Here is a 19,022-nt window from a genome sequence, read left to right as displayed (position 1 = left end):
TTCTTTATTGCAACTCGATACATCAAGTTCAGACTTGACTTAATTGTAGTAGAACAGTCAAAGTCTTTCACAACGCATTGTATTCATGCAAACACACGTTTTTCGAAATTGAATATATTATTGCATTATTTTGAATAAATACTTGCAAAAGACCTATAGAATAATTTGAATTATGGTTTTGCATGAGTGGCATTGAACCCAGTTTCCATGACACCAATGTCTGCACGCAAAAGAAAACAAGAACAAATTGCAACAACAAAGTCCTATGGCTCTGTCTACCAATACTCGCATCCAGCAGAGGGAGGAGAGGTGATTGGAGAGCGGTGGGGGGAGAAAAAGACCATCAACCAATAGCGTGCAACATCCTGCTGGTGGAAAAAAGGGCTGAAAAACGAGCCGAGGGGGAGACCGAGCAGAGCCGAACAGAGAGGTCCTCGCCCGGTGTGTGGCAGCAGCAAGCAGCGAGCAGCAGCAGCAGCTAATCTACAACAAAGCCCCACCAATATCTCCGAGGGGACGCGGATCTCAGAGAGCAGACGTCCACGGCCTACAGAGTGATCCCCGTGTTGTCCTCCTCGACCAGAGCCAGACCTTTCCCCGTGTTGTCATCGAGCAGACCCGGACGGCAGCCCAGATGGTGAGCGTCTGGGGTCTTTTGTAGCCTCCCTCCCTCTCCTTTCTCTTTTCTGAGGTGATGTTCGGGCTGCTAACCACGAAGCTAGCTGCTCTCCCCTATCTCCATTCACACCGTCCGCCTGGTACAAACCCCCACGTATTTAGGATCGTTTGCCAATGGATTAAATTAAACGGTAAATGGCGATTTGAGACATGCGTTGCCGTGTTGCACGACGCCTGGTAGCGTTGCGCCCCTGGGTTAAATCGGTTATTATTATTTTGAGCTTGTTTGCTAATTAATGCACTAAAGGTAATCCGAGTTGGCTGGTAATGAATTATTAAGAAAGGCATCCCGTCTTTCTTTCTTTCAATGGGCTCGTGTTGTGTCTGTGATGGTGTGTATCCACACCGCCCTGCACGGCGTCTCATTCCAGGTCTTTCGGGTTGTTCTCGGTATGGAGGCTGCACGTATTGTGCATCAGTCCCCAGCCCACATCTCATTAATAATAACCCTAAACTAGGATGTCTCCGTCGCTCCTGCAGATTATTTATTTGGGGTCAATCCGTCGGCTACCATGTTCTCTATCCTGGTTCAGTGTTACATAAAGCTATTGTGCTAGGAAAGAGGAGCCCCTTCAGCCACCAGGAATACCCTGGGGTGAAGCGATCCCGGCTCCATCCATTACCACCGCCTGTACGGTGGAATTGCGCATGAACCCAATGACCACTAATGGAAATGATTGCAGCGACTGTGCGTGAACGTGAAGTCTGAAACTGAGCGGTGCTGAACACACACACACACACACACACACACACACACACACACACACACACACACACACACACACACACACACACACACACACACACACACACACACTATATAAATATATATATATTCCGTTCACATACCACAGATTCCTACTAACATTTGTGCTCAAGGGCAGTTTCAGACTTGTTTTAGGCCTTCTTAAACCACAACATTTCATAAAAAACCAAGAACAACTACCGCCGCCAATATAATCAAAGCCCTGGCATATGGTGGGAAGGCTTAAGGAAGTTTATATGGTCATCTTCATTTACTGCCGATGTAGAGCCGTTTAGAGCACGGGTCGGTACACCTCGTTCTCGTGACGTCTGAACCACACATTAAAAGAGTGGAGTTTACCAAGTCAGCTAGGGTACATTGCACAACAACTACAGAACCGCAAAGGGAACTGTTAACATGCATTTGACACTCTGTAATGTTCTCCTATCAAACAGTTGTCATGTGTCTATAACCTGATTTCTCACGGCATGGTCGTAATTGCCTTATGTTCAGGTCAGTTGTTCATCAGTGTAATAAATAGGTCACCAGTATTTCAATGCTGTGTGAACAGAATCAGCCCTGTAATGGTTTAAATTTTAGTCATATTTCTGTTCTACCAGCCATTCAAAACAAGTTGAAAATTACACGTCTGCATAACGCAGTAGAACACATTTTCCATTCAACCGCATGCGCTTCAACAACAAGTTCAACATTTGTGTTTTGCCAGGCATCTTAATTGTCCAATAGCTACTAATTTATTGAAGTGGCGATTAGACAAATTGCATATTTAGTAGAATGACAATGAGTGGAGAGGAGGCTTGAGAACCTGCTAAATCAGCTTTGTGGCGCTGTGGTTTACTTGGACCTTGTGTGCCGAGACAACACGGGCCTTTTGACGTAAACCATTTGCACCCTCTCCCAGCAGGCCGGGTTTTCTTCGTTAATGGGTGTCCCTTTTTTCCGAGGGCTGGCTCAGCAGTCCTCTCATCCGAGCACGGCACCCTGGGTTACATATTTAACAAAACCGGAGTCCTCTGTGCAAACATCAGACCGGTGTGGAATGCTAATCTAGAGCACCCCTCCCACTCTCCCCGTCGTCTTCACACTCTTCTCTATGTTGGGTTTGAAATTCCTTTCCCTCGGCCAGTAGCTGTCTTACCCCCTCCTGCTGTCTTACCCCCTCCTGCTGTCTTACCCCCTCCTGCTGTCTCACCCCCTGCTCCTGTCCTACTCTCTCCTGCTTTCTTACCCCTCTTCTGCTGTCAAACCCTCTTCTGCTGTCAAACCCTCTACTGTCTCTTGTCTCACCCTCTTCTGCCTCACCTTTCTCCTGTCTCACCCTCTCGCATTCAAGGTGAGGCGGCACCATGGGTGTTTGTAGAATGTACCTAGCTTGAAGCGAAAGGATACAAGGAAATTTGCATACATTCACCTTTTTGTTTTTGGCTTTTGTGCGAGCACGTCATGACCTGACGACAACGCTCTGTGCCCCACAGGCTCTGGTTATAAAATGTTACGTGTGTGTGTGTGTGTGTGTGTGTGTGTGTGTGTGTGTGTGTGTGTGTGTGTGTGTGTGTGTGTGTGTGTGTGTGTGTGTGTGTGTGTGTGTGTGTGTGTGTGTGTGTGTGTGTGTGTGTTGGTTCCACCACAGCATTATCAAACTCGGCTTCCTGACAGGAAGTCTGCTCTTCTCTGTGGTGCATCAGCTGACCCAAAGAGCCTCCAATAGGGCCCCCCCTGAGGCCATACATTGTGGCGCCCTATTGCATCCATCAATACAATTACTACAAGCATTACTCCAACTCGCTCCACACGCCACCCCCGAAGTCTCCTGTGAGCGGTGCACTTTTTAAAACCTTGTCGACAAAGTCACGTCGAAAAGTCGTCCTCATTCTTGCATCTATTTCATTTTAAAAAGCTGAAACGACTGCGACATTGGTACTCCTGGGTCTTTTATGCCCCATTCTCCACGCCCGCCCAGATTCATTTAGTGATGGAAATGAGGTGTTCCTCTTACAGGTAAGAATCACAAGGGCGTGTCAGTAGCCCCGGGCTGCTGTATTTCTTGGGAGGGCCGGGCCGCCAGAATCCTGTTCACTCCGCTACCTGCAGGGTGTGATTAGGAAGCTGCTCTCGGCCTGTGGTGAGGGCACCAGGTTGAAACCTGCAGCATTCCATTCATGGCCGTTATTATGAAGATGAGCAGCCCAGATATAGACCTCCGTCGAGGGCGTTTTAATGCGCTGTTCCGTCTCTCTTGGTTCGGCTGGGCTCCATTTTCCGACTGCCATTTCTCAAGTGTTCTGGCGTTGATCACACTTTCTAAAAATATGAGCTGAGCAGGCAGTCAGGCAGGAGAGACTGGACTTGAATTAATGATTGCTGACGTTTGTTAGCATAATTCTTCCGGTCCTTATAGGGTGTTTGTGTGTGGGCTCCTCTGCCGGACTACGTTGTCTTGAGAAAGGGGAAGGGTGGTCGAAAGCTCCGTCCTGCAACCCACCAAACGTAGGACATTGTGTAAGCATTGAAGGGAGGGTGACTTGCTATCTTTCACATCTCCTCGTTTTTCTTCGCCCCTGATGTAATCTCTCCTCAGCGGGCCATTTAGTTGAGGTTTTCAGTAAACACTGAACTGCGGGAACACCACTTTGAAACCGCTATTTAAATCCTTTTATTTGTCATGCATGTCTTGGTAATGAGATCAAAAGTGCCGTAGGGACGAAGTTCCTGAACCCCCCCCCCCCCCTCCCTTTGGGGCATTTTACCACTCTAAACCGTACCCTGAAACACCGAATAACCTAGTGCCCTCGCACTCTCTCCAGGCTGCTGGTTCGTGTGCACACGCGCAGATCTGCAAAGTCATGTCTGCCGAGGCCTGACCCCCCCCCCACCCGCTTGCCCAGGGCGTAAAGCGAAGCCCTTCCGGGAGATAAACCCTGCTCATCTCTGTTGTCGTTGCTCCGCCGGCACCGACCACAGCGCTCCTGCTGCTTCACAGCTCCGCCGTCGCGGTCGTTGGCAAACCGCGCTCGGGAGCTATTCGCTAACCATGGCGTTCTTGCAAAAAAAACCTGATGTTACAGCGCACCTGGTTCCTAACTCATGAAAGCCTCTCTCTCTCTCTCCCCCCGCCCCATCTCCTGTAGAGGATGCAGTCAGATAATGCAGTGTCTGCTCAATGGGAGTTCACTTCACTACACTTAAGTCTTAACGCTGTTTAATACTCTAGCCTCCAGAACCGGGCGAGTGGATCTTAGTGGATCCTGAGTGGCACAGACGGCCTCGCTCTGCCACCGCTGATGGATCCAGACATTATTGAGCCGGCGTACCGGTCCTTTTTATATCTGTACCGCGGTGCCCCAGAGGGGCTCCGCGAAGGGGGGAGGAAGTGAGGACACGTGTCATCACTTCCTGCCACAGTGGGGCTCTCGAGATAGCTGTGTCTCATGTACAAATAAGGCAAGAGAAAAGTGTGTGTGTGTGTGTGTGTGTGTGTGTGTGTGTGTGTGTGTGGTAGTGTATATGAATGATGATCTTTTTCCGTTCTCACACAATTATTTGTATTTGCATGCCATAAAACGACTCGCCCGCCTTGCCCTCATTTCCATGCCACTCTAACCTAGCCTTGTTTCTTCTGAGACTTAGCCTGTACGCAAACCTTTCCACAGTTGGCACCTAAACCCGAATCCCAGTGAGGAAACACCGCACTATGCAGTCTGTAAATGTAGGTGGAGGATGAAGACTGTGTTGAATAGCATGGTGGTTTTCTGGTGTTTTAAACCTGTGGTATCTCTCTTTCTCTTAGCATACCGGGACTTAGCAGACCGCCTGATGGAGGCTTTATTGCCTGGTCTGTATAATGGCACCACAGTGTTCAATGCTGGGGGGGGGGGGGGGGGTCTATGGCTGTGGTGTTGATTAATCAGCCGCTATACTGCTGCGATGAATGCAGATGAACAGCTCTTCCTGCGCAGGTCTTTGGAGATTCCTTTTCCTTCTTTCTTCTGAACACGGAAGGGGTTGTTATTGTAGGCCTAACGGATTGAAATTCATTAGACTTTTATGTGAACCGAAAGGTTAACCGTTTAGTAATGCTACATATTGTCGAGGCAGCGACGGTCTTTACGGGAAGCTGCAGAGACATGCGAGAAGTTGTGTCTCAATGCTGAGACCCTGTTTATTCAACTGTGGTAAACGTCGGGCCAGTACACCCACACAAACCCCCGTCACACGCAAACCCCTACATCCCTTTTTTTTTTTTTTTTTTCTTTTTTTTTTACATAACAGGGTTTTAGTAAAGTCCACAGTGGACTTTCTCCCCTGCCGGAACAGAAGCAGCCCTTCTTCCTCGCTCCGCTGGCTGCATGAGGGCCATTGTGATTGTACAAGTGTGAATAGTGTCTGTGTGTGCGTGTCCCTACTCACTAAAAACCCACCGAGAGAGAGAGGGAGAGGGAGAGGGAGAGGGAGGGGGAGGGAGGGAGAGAGAGAGGGAGAGAGGGGGAGAGAGAGAGAGGGGGAGAGAGAGAGATTTTTTTTTTTCAGTCTGATAACCTGAACCGCTGACACGGCTGTAATGATGCGGCGGCTGGCCCACCGTGGTGTGCCACAGGGCCCTGCCCCAGTTGTGGGGGTCCGGTGAAGTGGGCCGTCACGAGACCCCCCCCCACAGACGGGCTCCGTCGGCTGGTGGAATCATTCAGCAGATGGATGCTCCCGAGGGCCGCATCAATCCAGACAAAAGCATGGTGGCCTTTGTTTAGACGGCGGGTAAATAGATGATTTAACATCGAGGCCGGATTTGTGGAGTTGATGAATGATGATGATTTGTGGGGCTGATTGTAAATATTTTTAGTGGATGTTTTCCACCGGGCGGAGGTGGATGTGCTTATGCTGTTGGTGTGTTTGAGTTTATATTAAACGTCTGGGCACCGCTCATTGCTATGACTCAAGGGGAAACGAATGCAAAACGCACTCAAAGGGCTATGCCATCATCGGATATGGAGAAATAGTTTGCGCTATTGGTTTGATGTAATTATTTGCACTTATCAGGGGCTTGTGCAAATATTTGAATGAATGTTTGTTTAAACATTACATTTTCATTTTTTTTTTTCAGGACAACAGAAGCGCGACAGAAGAGAAACCGGTGCAGCGATCAAAGGTAAATATACTCAGTGTTTAGCTTTTCCGCACCCGGTCATTGATGAAGGTCTTGAATATCGTCCCAGTAGATTAATTCCTTTATACGGTTCGCCCTGCATGTCTTATTCCTAAGGGGGGGCTCCGGTTACACTGTGTTGTGTGAGTGGTATCGACCCCTTGTTTTCGCGGCTAGGAGTAAACCCCTTTAGTCTCCTCTTCAGTCTTTCAGCTTTAAGACCCAGAGGGAGGTGTGCACGTCATGTGACAAGACGGTGTATCCCATGGAGAGATTGGTGGCCAACAACCAGATCTTCCATGCCATCTGCTTCTGCTGTAAGCACTGTAACGCCAAACTCAGGTGAGCAAACGCGCACACATACACACTTGATTCAGCTGCCTGCACTGAAGTGCCCCAAACTCTCCTTTTGAAACCCTAAAGCCCCTGTTACGGCCCATTGTCTGGGCGCAGGCATGAATAGATATACACGAGAATAACAGAAAAAATCAGTGACTTAATAACAATAATGGTCTCACGCAGGAGACAGAAAAAGGACGCGGTGGCAAGGCTTAAGCCCAACCGCAAATCTTTGTGGTGAGAGAGAGACTGCTTCCAAGGTCTGGTCTGCTTAAGTAGACCAGACCTTGGTCTACTTAACCACCAGGTGTAGGCAATGATTGCCAATTGGTAGCTGGAAGCAGGTGAAAGCTAGAAAATAAGCCACAAAACATAATGGCACCAGCCGGGGGTGCTCCAGTGCATAAACAACCTAGACGAAATAAAGAGTAACAGCCCCACACTAACATCATTTTGAATGAGTTCCTTTACGTTGGATGCCCAGTCTATCAAACGACCGCCACACGGCCTGTTTCAATCGGGAAGAGGTGGTGGGAAGTACCTGGTTATGTTATTTGTATCACCTCTGTCAAGCTTCAAAGAGATGCGCCGATGCCACAAGGTGTGTGTGTGTGTGTGTGTGTGTGTGTGTGTGTGTGTGTGTGTGTGTGTGTGTGTGTGTGTGTGTGTGTGTGTGTGTGTGTGTGTGTGTGTGTGTGTGTGTGTGTGTGTGTCGCTATGAACACCTTTACACTGAGGGGGGGGTATTATGGTCTGCGGTGGAATACGAGGTACCCGGTACCAAAAGCAAGTGGGGTTGAGTTGAGCCAGTACTTTTAATGGAATACAAACAAATCTGACGAGTGCACTCTTGCTTGGAGATGGACGTTAATGGGCCGTAAATTGCCAAATCAGAAATCCCTGCTGGCACCACTTCCGAGCTGACTCAGACAGAAACGTCAGTAGTCACTTCTAACTCGGCTGAGGTAACACATTCTGGCCGTGTGACTTCCTCATCCTCGTCCTCAACTGTTGACAAACTGTTACCGAAAACCTTTCAGCAGATGACCCCGGGGGGGGGGGGGGAAACAGTTGTTCTGCTATTGCACACACAGTACAGTGGACCGTTGGTGTGTTGCGTTATCAAAGTAGCATGTGTGCAATAATAATAATGGCTGTTGTACGCTTCAGCATAGAAAGTACGTACAAAGGGCCTTTCGGCTTAGAGATCTGTTTGAGTGACTCATACGGGACGGGTATAGTACAAACGTGTATTAAAATAAGGTATTTTTAATGCGAGCATCGGCCAAGAGGGTTATGAAACCCTGTTCTATTCAATTAAAAAAAGCTTTAGTGTCACGAGAAACAAACATTCACATTGCTTAAGTAGTTGAACGATAAAGAGGCCAAAGTGAAAAAATCGTTCCTCTTCGGACTCGTTATTGAAGCCTGTGGCTAACTTGCGCTATGCTAACCTATGCTATCGCTATGCTAACCCATGCTACCCTGTGTCCCCCCCCCCCCCCCCCCCTCCCTGGCAGCCTGGGCTCCTACGCGGCACTGTCGGGAGAGTTCTACTGCAAGCCGCACTTCCAGCAGCTGTTCAAGAGCCGGGGCAACTATGACGAGGGCTTCGGCCGCAAGCAGCACAAGGAGCTGTGGTCAGGAGGCAAGGAGTCTGAGACCATCACCAAGACAGCGTAGACCCGCCCCCCCAACCCCTGACCAGACGCGCACCCACACACACGTGCACAAAAGCTCAACCCCCCCCCCCCCCCCCCCCACACACTAGTTTAGCCCACAGTTTACCTTCCCTTCTATCCCCATCCCCTGTATGTTTTGATTGACACGAGCCTCGACCCAATAGGAGGCTGGATGTAGTGGGAGGGGCCGAGTTTGGCACGAGCTCACTTCAGTGTCATCGTCCCCCCGTCCCCCCTCATGCGCATGCTGGCCTTCACCACTGCATTTATAAGAGGTACACACACACACACACACGCAAAGATTCCAACACATGGTACATGATAGGCCAGGCGTGGTCACATGACTCCCCCAACACGTAGTACACGATTGGCCAGATGTGCTTGCATGACTCGGCACGAGGGTCGTGATTGGCCGGTCATGCGAGTCAAGAATTGTATAATACTTTTGTTTTTTCTTTTCTTTTTTTTATTACTACTACTACCCCCAATTTCTTCCGTGGAATTGGCCGTTGATTGTGACCAAATGCCTTCTCCGTCGCCCCGTATCGGCCTGGATGTAAGGAGTCAAATTTGCTTTTTAGGTTTTTATTCCTTTTCATTTGAATATTTTCTTTTTGAATATTTTTTTATTTAAATGTTCACCTGTCGGTACCCATAACTATATGCTCAGGCAACCATATCCGAGTCAGTGGAGCATCCACTCTTTTTGCAATGACGCACATGCACAGCCCCCCAGGTCAGGTTCATAAGGTCGGTCTACGTGTTATTTTTTTTTTATATATACATCTACTAAAACACCAACACAACCACACAATGACAGTTACCCAGATTTTGACTCTGATACGACTGTCTGTCGAAAGCAGCGTTGATCAAATGTACCTTCACCTCTCATCTGTTCTGCTGTTCTGTCTAGAGTTAATTTGGTCCTTCCTGGTTTCATTTCTTTTTAATAACCTGTGCAAATCCATCGCTTTATTTGAGACCCTTTGCATGTTTCATGTGTGTGAATGAGCCTAAATAGCCTTACCATCTTCTGACTGTATTTGTGTTTTTATAGACGGCGACGTGTTTCCACACGGATGTTTTATCAAACCACTTTCCTTTTAGTTTTATTTCTTTGGTAAAAGTTTTACACAGCGCTTCTTCCATCGTTCGTATGCTGGGTTCGGCTGATGTCATCGAATACTTTTGATCTCTTAAGATTCTGTGGTGAAATATTACTGGGTTGTTGGTGATTGTTATTTGTATACTCTGTACATAAAGCTGTACGTTGTGTTGTTAGTGAACATGCCTCACTGTACTGTACTGTGCTCTTACATGTATGACCATGCATGGCCGCCGCCGGCTCAAGACAACGTTTTCAATCATCCAAGGTAAAAATACGGTACTTTTTGGTTTTGCTTTCCCGTTTTTGGAACCAAATGTTTTTAAGTACATGTGGAAGATGTTGGCTGGACCTGCGTGGTGGTGTCTGAGGATAGTCAATCAGCCCCTCAATCCTCCAGCAAGTGACACCACAATTCAGTCATTACGTGTAATGTTCCCCTCACCAGTGTTGGCATTGTTTGATCCTGTGATTTCATCTTTTTATTGTAACATTCCCCCCCCCATCTCCCCTTTTGTACCCATTGCTAAGATTGAGGCAACCCGGCCAAGCTGAACAGCCTCAGTGGGCACGTAATGTCAAAATACATTACTTTTATATTATTATGCATGCGTCCTAAAACATCCATTCTTCCATTTAGCATGGATTTTTTTTAATTATTTTTTTTTTATTCCCCGTAATTCAATTAAATCCCCCCCCTCTTGTGTCTTTATTACCGGGTGTTGTTTAGCACCAGGACCTATTAGACAACATTGAACCAGTGGAGGGTCGGTCAGAAAGTAGGCTAGTCTCCTTTTGTGCCTGTGTATGCGCCATTCTAATCCCTGCGCAGGGCGCCCCCTGCTGGGGAGTACTGCAAAATTGTTAATTCGACAGAAGAGACCTTTTGTCCTAATTTGCTTTTGAGGGATTAGTGCCTCCAACGGCAAAGCGGGCCCATCCCAACAGCTTCTTTTTTTTTTTCTGCTCCTGCGCAATATTACCCATGTCTACATTTCATTCTTTGACAAGAATGAGCCCAAAGCCATTCAAAAAAATGACTCCTCCTCCTCAACATAGGCCTATAACATACCTCTGACACTTGAATGACGCACGGTAACTTTCGCGACTGAGGGTTTACTGTGAATTGAGCAGGCTGTGCAGAATAGAGCAAAGAAGATATTTGATACTTTTGTAAAAATGAGAAGCCTTAGAAAAAAAAATTGCTAGTAGCCAGACTTCCTGCAGTTTAGTTTTAAAACCAGACTTTTAAAATGCAAAGATCTTTTAAAACAAATAAACGGATCTTGCCTCGTCAAATAAATCCTTTATGCGGTTATTCATTAAACCAGCAATTCCCATATTCCATTATCGCTACTTAATTCCTCTAATGTGACTACTTGGATCATTTTTATTATTTTTAAATGTTTTAAGCTTTTTATTATTTTCTTTCCACTCCTACTCACTGTTCTTCATCCATCTTCCTAAGCAGTCCGCCAAGGTACAACTGCTGAACCTGTGAAATCCAAATGTTCTGAGAAACCGAAAGGCAGGCCTGCTAGCCCTCTACGAGCCTCCTGGACCTCCATCAGCCTCCTTGATCACTAGGGACCTGCTGGTCTTCTAGTGGCCTCCTAGTCTCCTAGATGTCTCCAAGTCCTCTAGGCGTCTCCTAGTCTCCTAGGGGCCTGCTAGTCTACTTTTCTATCCCGGTGCGAAGAGCCTCAGGTGAATGCTAGCGTGGTTCCGTTTCTTTTTGAATGTTGTGCTGAAAAAAAATAATCTTACTTTTTCAATGCTGTATTCCATATTTAAAACTTGAACGGTTATAACAAGGGGTGGCTTATTCTGATATTGTGTTAGTGGTCTTGGGTCTGTTCCTTTCCACACCTGTTCAGGCTCAGTGGTATTATAGGAGTATGTCGTTTTTTGAAATGTAAACACCCTCTTTTTACGCAAAACACATGCATCATGGTTGTTCATGTTAGCTCCATTGTTTCTCATTTTTTACATGCTTTTGGAAGAAAATAAAAAAAATGCTGGTGTCGACCGACTCCTGATGTCTGATGCCAACTTGGAAATATTTAGTTCATAATCAGCAGATAAAGAGGTGGTGCCTGAGCACATTTAGATTTATTTTTAGTCATGTAACCTGTATATTCTACATATTTCCAAATAAACGATGGTGCACAATGGACATTTGAAAGAGGTTAGTAGGATGATCAAGTTGTCCAATTAAACAAAACAAAGTGTTCATGATATGACGCCCTCAAAAGCATGAGGGCGCTATGATTGCACACTGTTATTTGATCAAATAAATTCCCATACTTGTTAATTAATTAAGCATCTATATGTCGACAAACTTTGTCGTCTGGTTTAAAACTAAATTATTTTGTCTTTACATCTACAATGTACCCATATGGTTAAGAGTGTGACGTCAAATGGCAATATCTACACTGTCAGAGCATAAATGGATAAGCATGCTGAGATTGTAATGTATTATTCTCATTTTATTATTATAAAATTCTAAAATAGAATAATCCAAAACAATTAGCTTCCTGTGAGCTAAATAATAGGCCCTTGTGAAGGCAGTCAAACCAAGCCAAAGTGGTAATGCATCGAGTGTCCGTCGCATGTACACTCACATAATTGCAGACTCCACTATTTGCTTATTTGGTTTATGAATGGGGGGAGGTGGAGGGGGAGGCGCTGACGTCACGATGTCGCGAGTCTGTTTTCTTTTTTCACCGAGAGCGCGCCGAGAGTCACAGCCGACGAAGCGCGTGCCCGACAGCAGAGCGCGCGCCACTAATTTAGTTAGAGTGTTCCGAATTATCCGTTGGACTGCGTTTGCGTTATGATTTTTCGTTGGCGGATGAACAATACGTGCATTTGGAACACGTTAAACCGTCGCTTGGAGGACAGTTTTCGTGTTTTAGCGGAGGTTTGAACGGACGAACGGGGGTTCCGGTGCCGATACTTTTTTTTTTCTGTCAGGAAGTTTGACGCATTAAAGATTGTTTTTATTTCGCGGCGCTCGGGACGTTCTTCGTAACGTAAGTTATTCGAAACGTTCGGTTCGTGTGAGGATGTCGTCCGACCTTACCAGGCAGTGTTTCAGTGTTTTCTTCTACTTCTGAATCGAGAGGAGTCGGAGGAATATCGTAAAAGTTACATCTCCTATCGCTTTTTTTTATGTTGCTAGAAATCTTTAAACTTGAGGTGTTTTTACCCGAAATATCGCATATCGAAGCACGCTTTTTACTTTCATTAATGTGGGCTGTAAATGTCAACTCGGCACATTTTGACAAATCACTGAGCTCCTCTTGCACGGCTTTTGTTATGAACGTGTAGTAACGCTCATGTAAGTGGCACGACAAAAGTACTAAGCAGTCGGACCGGGAAACTGCGTGCAGCTGTTGACAGATGGATTTCATCAAGGCTACCCGGTTACTGCTCCACCTCTGGTGATCAGATCCTAAGCATTGTCCCATTGGCGTGGACCATGCACGGACACCTATCTTAATTCACCTCTTCCATTAGGCTGCACGCCTGGTGGAATGACGTCCGGCCGGAGTTATGGATAAATAATAATATTATTATTGCATGGAGAATATTCGGTGACAAAATGACTAGCGGCTGGATGTCATAGGAGGTTGCTGCGGGGGTCACTCGATGCATGCTGAGGTGGACGCGCTTCGTCGAGAAACCTCAGATTGACCTCAAAGTGAGTTGTTTTCATCAGAACAGTATAAAAAAGAAAACATTGACTGGAAACAGACCGCGGAAAGTTTCCGCACACCTGGGGTGCCCTCCCCACCTCCCCCCCCCACCTCCCCCCCCCCCCCCCACACACAGAACGTCCCGATTGTGTGAAGGTCCTTCTGCGGTTGATGTTGTTGGGGGTGTCCCGGCCATGTGGACAGGCTGAACTGACAGATACGGGTGGAGGGACCGTTCACCCCGCATCACCCGAGTGAGGACCATAGGTAAGAGGGTCACTGGGACACGGGGGGGGGGGGGGGGGTTCCCTTGACATTTTGGGGTACCAAGCAAGCTTTGACATTTAGCTTATCGGTCTAAATTGACAATGGCAATGGTTTCCTTTCATTGGCATGGCATTCATATTGCAGAGGAAGCACTTACAACTAGATTATTGCTGATGGAAAATAAAATCAAAGTGTTATCGTATTGATCGTATCGTATTAATAGACGGAAGAGGATAATTTGCTGTTGATTCCGCATTGCAATTTTCACAGGGAGCCATAATAATATGATATAGACTTCACACAGTGTTGAGAACTGCAACATACCTAAAATGTCTTAGATTTGCTCATCATGTTACGCATATTAGTCAGAATGTTCCAGGAGGTAAAACATTGACAGAAACCAGACCTGCTGGTAGAGTGAATATCCAGCGAGAGAAGGGATGATTCATGCAGAGATTAGCAGATCAGTTTATGACTAAAACCTTTAAAGCTACCACTGATTTCAATGTGAAGGCGAAACACTTGTTTGAGTATTGGAAAGGATAGGAAGCTGGGGATCGCAGTCTCAGACTAAACACCTCCATAACGAATAAAAAAGAGAAGGAATATTCTTGTAAATCTGCTGGTCCTGGAAATTGGATACAAGGAAAATAAAGCGGCACATAGCTCTCTCTCTGTCTCTGTCTACCTCTGTCTCCCTTTCTCTCTCTTTGTCTCTCTCTCTCATTCTCTCTCTGTCTTTCTCTCAATCTGTCTACCTCTCTGTCTCTCCCTCTCCTGGTTTCTGTCTCTCTCCCTCTCCTGGTTTCTGTCTCTCTCTCTCTCTCTGTCTTCCTCTCTCTCTCTCTCTCTCTCTCTGTCTCTGTCTCTCTCTCTCTCTCTCTCTCTCTCTCTCTCTCTCTCTCTCTCTCTCTCTCTCTCTCTCTCTCTCTCTCTCTCTCTCTCTCCCTCTCTCTCTCTCTCTCTCTCTCTCTCTCTCTCTCTCTCTCTCTCTCTCTCTCTCTCTCTCTCTCTCTGTCTCCCTCTCTCTCTCCCCCTCTCTGTGTCTCTCTGGTCACTCTCTCCCCACCAGCCTCTCCGCTACTGAGCCTAATTACCTCCCGAGTGGAATGCAGTGACAGAGGGGGAGAGACTACCAGATGAACCAACTGTCATGTGCCGCTGTCGCTGCCAAACAGGACAAGACTCAGCACCGCCAACCTCCGTGTTGAGAGAGACAGAAGGGGAGAGGGGGGAGAGAGAGAGAGAGGGATGGAGAATTTAGCGGGAAATAGAGAGAGAGTGAGTCTAAGAGAGAGAGGGGGCGAGGGGGGGGAGAGAGAGAGAAACAGGGGGAGAGAGAAGGGGAATGAGCGGGAGCTAGGGAGAGAGAGAGGGGGAGAGGGGGGGGAGAGAGAGAGAGAAACAGAGGTGGAGAGAGAAGGGGAATGAGCGGGAGATGGGAGAGAGTGAGTCTGAGAGAAAGAGAGAGAGGGGGAGAGGGTTAGGGTGAGAGAGGGAGTGGCGGCCGTTCTCTGCAGCAGCGGTCACGTTGTCAAAGCTCGTAGACAGGACATGCTCCACATTCCTGTGGCTGGTTACTACCATAGCCTATTCACTGGCACCGTGGTTAGCACTGCTGCCTCACAGCCAGAAGGAACCGGGTTCTAATACGTGAGGTTAGGTGAGGTGCAGCTCCGTCTCTACATGCATGAGGTCAGATGAGATGCATTCAAGATGAGTGAGGTCAGGTGAGATGCAAGTCAGTCTACAGATGGGTGATGGCAGCTGAGATGCGGGTCACTCTAGATGCGGGAGGTCAGGTGACATGCAGGTCAGTCGCTGAGTGAGTAAGTTTAGCCTTTTTAGGTTGTTTCGTTATCACCAAGAAGTCTTTATGGAAATAACTTATAGAGTTCGGTTTTTTTAACGACTTCAAGACATCGCTCAGGGGATAAATGAGTTCTTCTAAATCCGATGGTTTATTGTTGCGGATTTGGAAACCGGGTGGGCTCAAGGTATTGCCATAGTAGATGATGTTGTTATCACCGTGGATACCCATGTCAATAAACAAACTGCCACAGATGTAACGCACTCCCCATTTAAGGGAGCTAAATGGTTGATGTAATGGGCAACAGGCTGCCATCTCGGAGAAATATCATCGCCCATTCAATGCCAACCGGGGCTCTGGCAGAGGAATTAGTGCTTCATAGCCAATGTAATCAGAGAGGGTTACAGCTGGCAAGTACTTACCAAAAAATAAAAAAGGACTGTTAAAAACTGGCTCCATTTGAACGGCTGCCAGGGTTGTCAGCGTCACGCTAGCTTGACACTGGGCCCTTTCCAAATGTCATTCCCTCACACGGTCGCACGCTCTCACGAGCGCCAGTGCGCCGATCGGCGGAGTCCCGTCATGCCCCAGAAAAGCCTTTCATTGTTTGATCCGCGCTTTGTTCCTCTCCTTAAAAGCCAGTGAGGAACCGGGCTGGAGAAACGGGCCCATTGAGTGAAAGGACTGCCCAGTAAGAGTGTGATGAAGTCATTACCCCCCCTGTGTGAATATCTCTGTATGTCGTCATGGTCTGATGCCTAATGACCAAGTGGAGCTCTGCTACTTCAGGTTTTCTCTTCTTTTTTTATCATAAATGATGGTTAAGGGATGACATGGAGCGCAATAGGGATCGTTTGAGTAATTGCATTGTGTTAATACTATAGATTAAGGGATTTCTGCTGTAATAAACAAATTACACTGTCTAGTCTTTATCTGAGCAAAGTGTGTTCTGTATAGCTTCAACCCTCTGCTGTGTGTGTGTGTGTGAGTGTGTGTGTGTGTGTGTGTGTGTGTGTGTGTGTGCGTGTGCGAGTGTGCGAGTTTGTGTATCATCGGTTATATATTCCATTTTATTCAACCAACTTATTCTGATGAATGAATTGAGCCACTTATGAATTCTTGCTGGTTTGTGATCACTGCAGGCAGCAAGCACAGACGCTGGCTCTGCAGAAAAACTCTTCCTGACGGTTGGCATAGAGACGACATACCATCATCAAGATGAGTGAGTTCTCTCATACAGCACACACTGCAATAACAAACACACACTCAAAAACACATACACATTCTTTCCCTCTCTTTCAATGCATGCACACCCTTTTCCCCTCTCTCTCTCTCTCTCTCTCTCTCTCCCTCACACACATGCAAGCTCTGAAGCTTCTCTCTTTCTTTCTCAGTCTCCCTCTCACACACACACACACACACACACACACACACACACACACACACACACAAACGTAGGATCCCCGCACACACACTCTGCCTGGGGCCCCCGGCTGTGTGAGCTGGTGGCTCCAGACAGCAGTCAGGTGAGGGATGGTTTTCCTCCGCTGTGGAGACACAGCTCTGCCCGGGGGCTCTCTCTGATGTCGCTCCAAGTTACACAGCCACAATATCTCCCCCCCTTTTGTGAGCTGACACAGCCAAGGCAGAACTTGCTTTGAGTTCAAACAGGGCCACGGGAAGATCACACACACTCACACACATACAAAGACACACACGCATGCACGCACACATGCACGACGCACACACAGATACACATGCACACACACACACAGACACACACGCATGCCAGACACACACGCATGCACACACCAACAATGACTGAGTTCTCAGGAATTATGTAAATATGCAGTGGATTTAGGGCGTTTTGATGAAGGCATAACAAGCATATTGTTTGCGTAATTGGGAGAAAAACATTTTGCACCTGCACAGACGCAAAACAGCATGATTAAAAAAGCAAAACACATTAAAGTGATGCAAAAACAAGCAACGTGACAGCCATGAAAAGCACTTCGGCTTTTGTTGTTTTTATAAACACTATAAAAACTGTGTGCGATCTGACGTCGGAATCGTCCACGCACATTTAGCGTCCAACATGCGCCACCACTGGTGTACTCACGGTTAGATTGGGGTCATCACAACATTGGTGTTCACACAAGCACCTCTTGATATCCTATGAATGTCTTTATTATTATTATCTGACACATACCGACAACCCATTTTAACCTTGCATTTGCACATCACAGTGCTTCACGTTCCTATGCCTCCCTACCTCACTCTATTCTTGCAGTCATTTGTCTCTCCAGTTTGTTGTCTGTCTGTACAGCAGACACATTGCACAGAGAGGCCACAGTGCATCCATCACTGAGCTGTTTTCTGTCACCGCTGTTTGCAGATGAGAGGCAGGCGCTCCACTCCATCATGAAAGACCTGGTGGCCCTGCAGATGACGCGTCGCCAGCCCTCCTACGACACGGGCAAACCCAAGACCCCTGGCCCCGCCCCAAGCCCTGGCCCCGCCCCCGCCAAGATCAAAAGACAGGTACAGCGTCCTTTCAGATTGTAGTTAGGTTTTTTTGGTTTTTTTTTCAGTTTTTTCCCCCTTTTTATTTATTTATTGATGTATTATTTACTGACGGACAAAAAAATTCTTGGGAATGCTTTGCTGCTTAAAAATAGAGGGACACTATGAGTAGTACTACATTGTTATAAAGCGTTAGTGTATCAAGTAGAGCTGTCAGTTAAACGCGTTATTAACGGCGTTAACGCAAACCAAATTTAACGGCGTTACATTTTTTATCGCGCGATTAACGCAATTATTTTATTAAAAAAAAAAAAAAAAAAATTTTTTTTTTTCTTTGGCTCAAAACAAAGAAGCAGTAGCCTGACTGCTATGTTCAAATGACATTTGTTCAAAGCAGTCGTTTAATTGCACTATAGGCTCTTTTTTTGTATCGTCCTGTTTTGATCAGTGTATATGCCAATGTTGTTATCAATAAAAAATCATTTGCACAAGGCAAGCCGATGCACTTCACCATGTTGATAAGAGAATTAAAATGAGAAGAATTATGGGACAAAAAAATCAAGGGATATTTAGCATAGAAAAATAATTTGCGATTAATCGCGATTAATTAGAGTTAACTATGACATTAATGCGATTAATCACGATTAAATATTTTAATCGCTTGACAGCTCTAGTATCAAGATATTGTCAAAATAAATAATAATCAAATGCGTGAAGAAAAGACGCCTTCAAATTTCCTGACATTTCTTAATGAATTAGAGAAATAATGATTATAATTTGTAGGAGATTATGAAGAAAGATGTATTTCTGGAACATTTTAATAAGACCTTACTATATCTGACTCTGTGTGACTCCCATTTATGACCCTTTCTGGACCCCTGGTGACCTGTGACCCTACCCCAGGATGATGTCAGGATAAAGTTTGAGTTCTCAGGAGAGAGAAGGTGAGCTATGTTTTTTTCTTGCTGTTCAAAGGTGTAGATTTGCACATGTGAGAGATGTTACAGAATA

At 46.5% G+C, this 19,022-nt stretch overlaps 2 protein-coding genes across 3 annotated transcripts in view; both read left to right on the top strand.

Moving 5' to 3' along the window:
* The first annotated feature begins 312 nt into the window (after positions 1 to 312).
* Positions 313 to 11,742, top strand: limd2 (LIM domain containing 2). 2 transcript variants are annotated; one of them, XM_030349033.1, is made up of 4 exons: positions 313 to 637; positions 6,543 to 6,587; positions 6,790 to 6,926; positions 8,444 to 11,742. In XM_030349033.1, exons 1-4 carry the CDS (start codon positions 635 to 637, stop codon positions 8,604 to 8,606), a joined length of 348 nt encoding a protein of 115 aa, XP_030204893.1. In that variant the 5' UTR covers positions 313 to 634; the 3' UTR covers positions 8,607 to 11,742. The 2 variants fall into 2 exon arrangements, with proteins under 2 accessions (XP_030204893.1, XP_030204883.1); XM_030349023.1 differs by having other exon boundaries at positions 6,778 to 6,926.
* A 704-nt stretch (positions 11,743 to 12,446) lies between these two features.
* Positions 12,447 to 19,022, top strand: part of map3k3 (mitogen-activated protein kinase kinase kinase 3) — a 25,564-nt gene continuing 18,988 nt past the window's right edge. The window contains exons 1-4 of the mRNA XM_030348448.1: positions 12,447 to 13,678; positions 16,631 to 16,710; positions 17,884 to 18,029; positions 18,915 to 18,955. Of these exons, the coding sequence (XP_030204308.1) occupies positions 16,707 to 16,710; positions 17,884 to 18,029; positions 18,915 to 18,955 (191 nt within the window). The 5' untranslated portion in view covers positions 12,447 to 13,678; positions 16,631 to 16,706. The remainder of the gene's footprint in view (positions 13,679 to 16,630; positions 16,711 to 17,883; positions 18,030 to 18,914; positions 18,956 to 19,022) is intronic.

Source organism: Gadus morhua, chromosome 2 (assembly GCF_902167405.1).
Source record: "Gadus morhua chromosome 2, gadMor3.0, whole genome shotgun sequence".
NCBI classification, from domain to species: domain Eukaryota; kingdom Metazoa; phylum Chordata; class Actinopteri; order Gadiformes; family Gadidae; genus Gadus; species Gadus morhua.
Note: the sequence above shows the minus strand (reverse complement) of the source record. Positions and strands in the feature narration are given on the sequence as shown.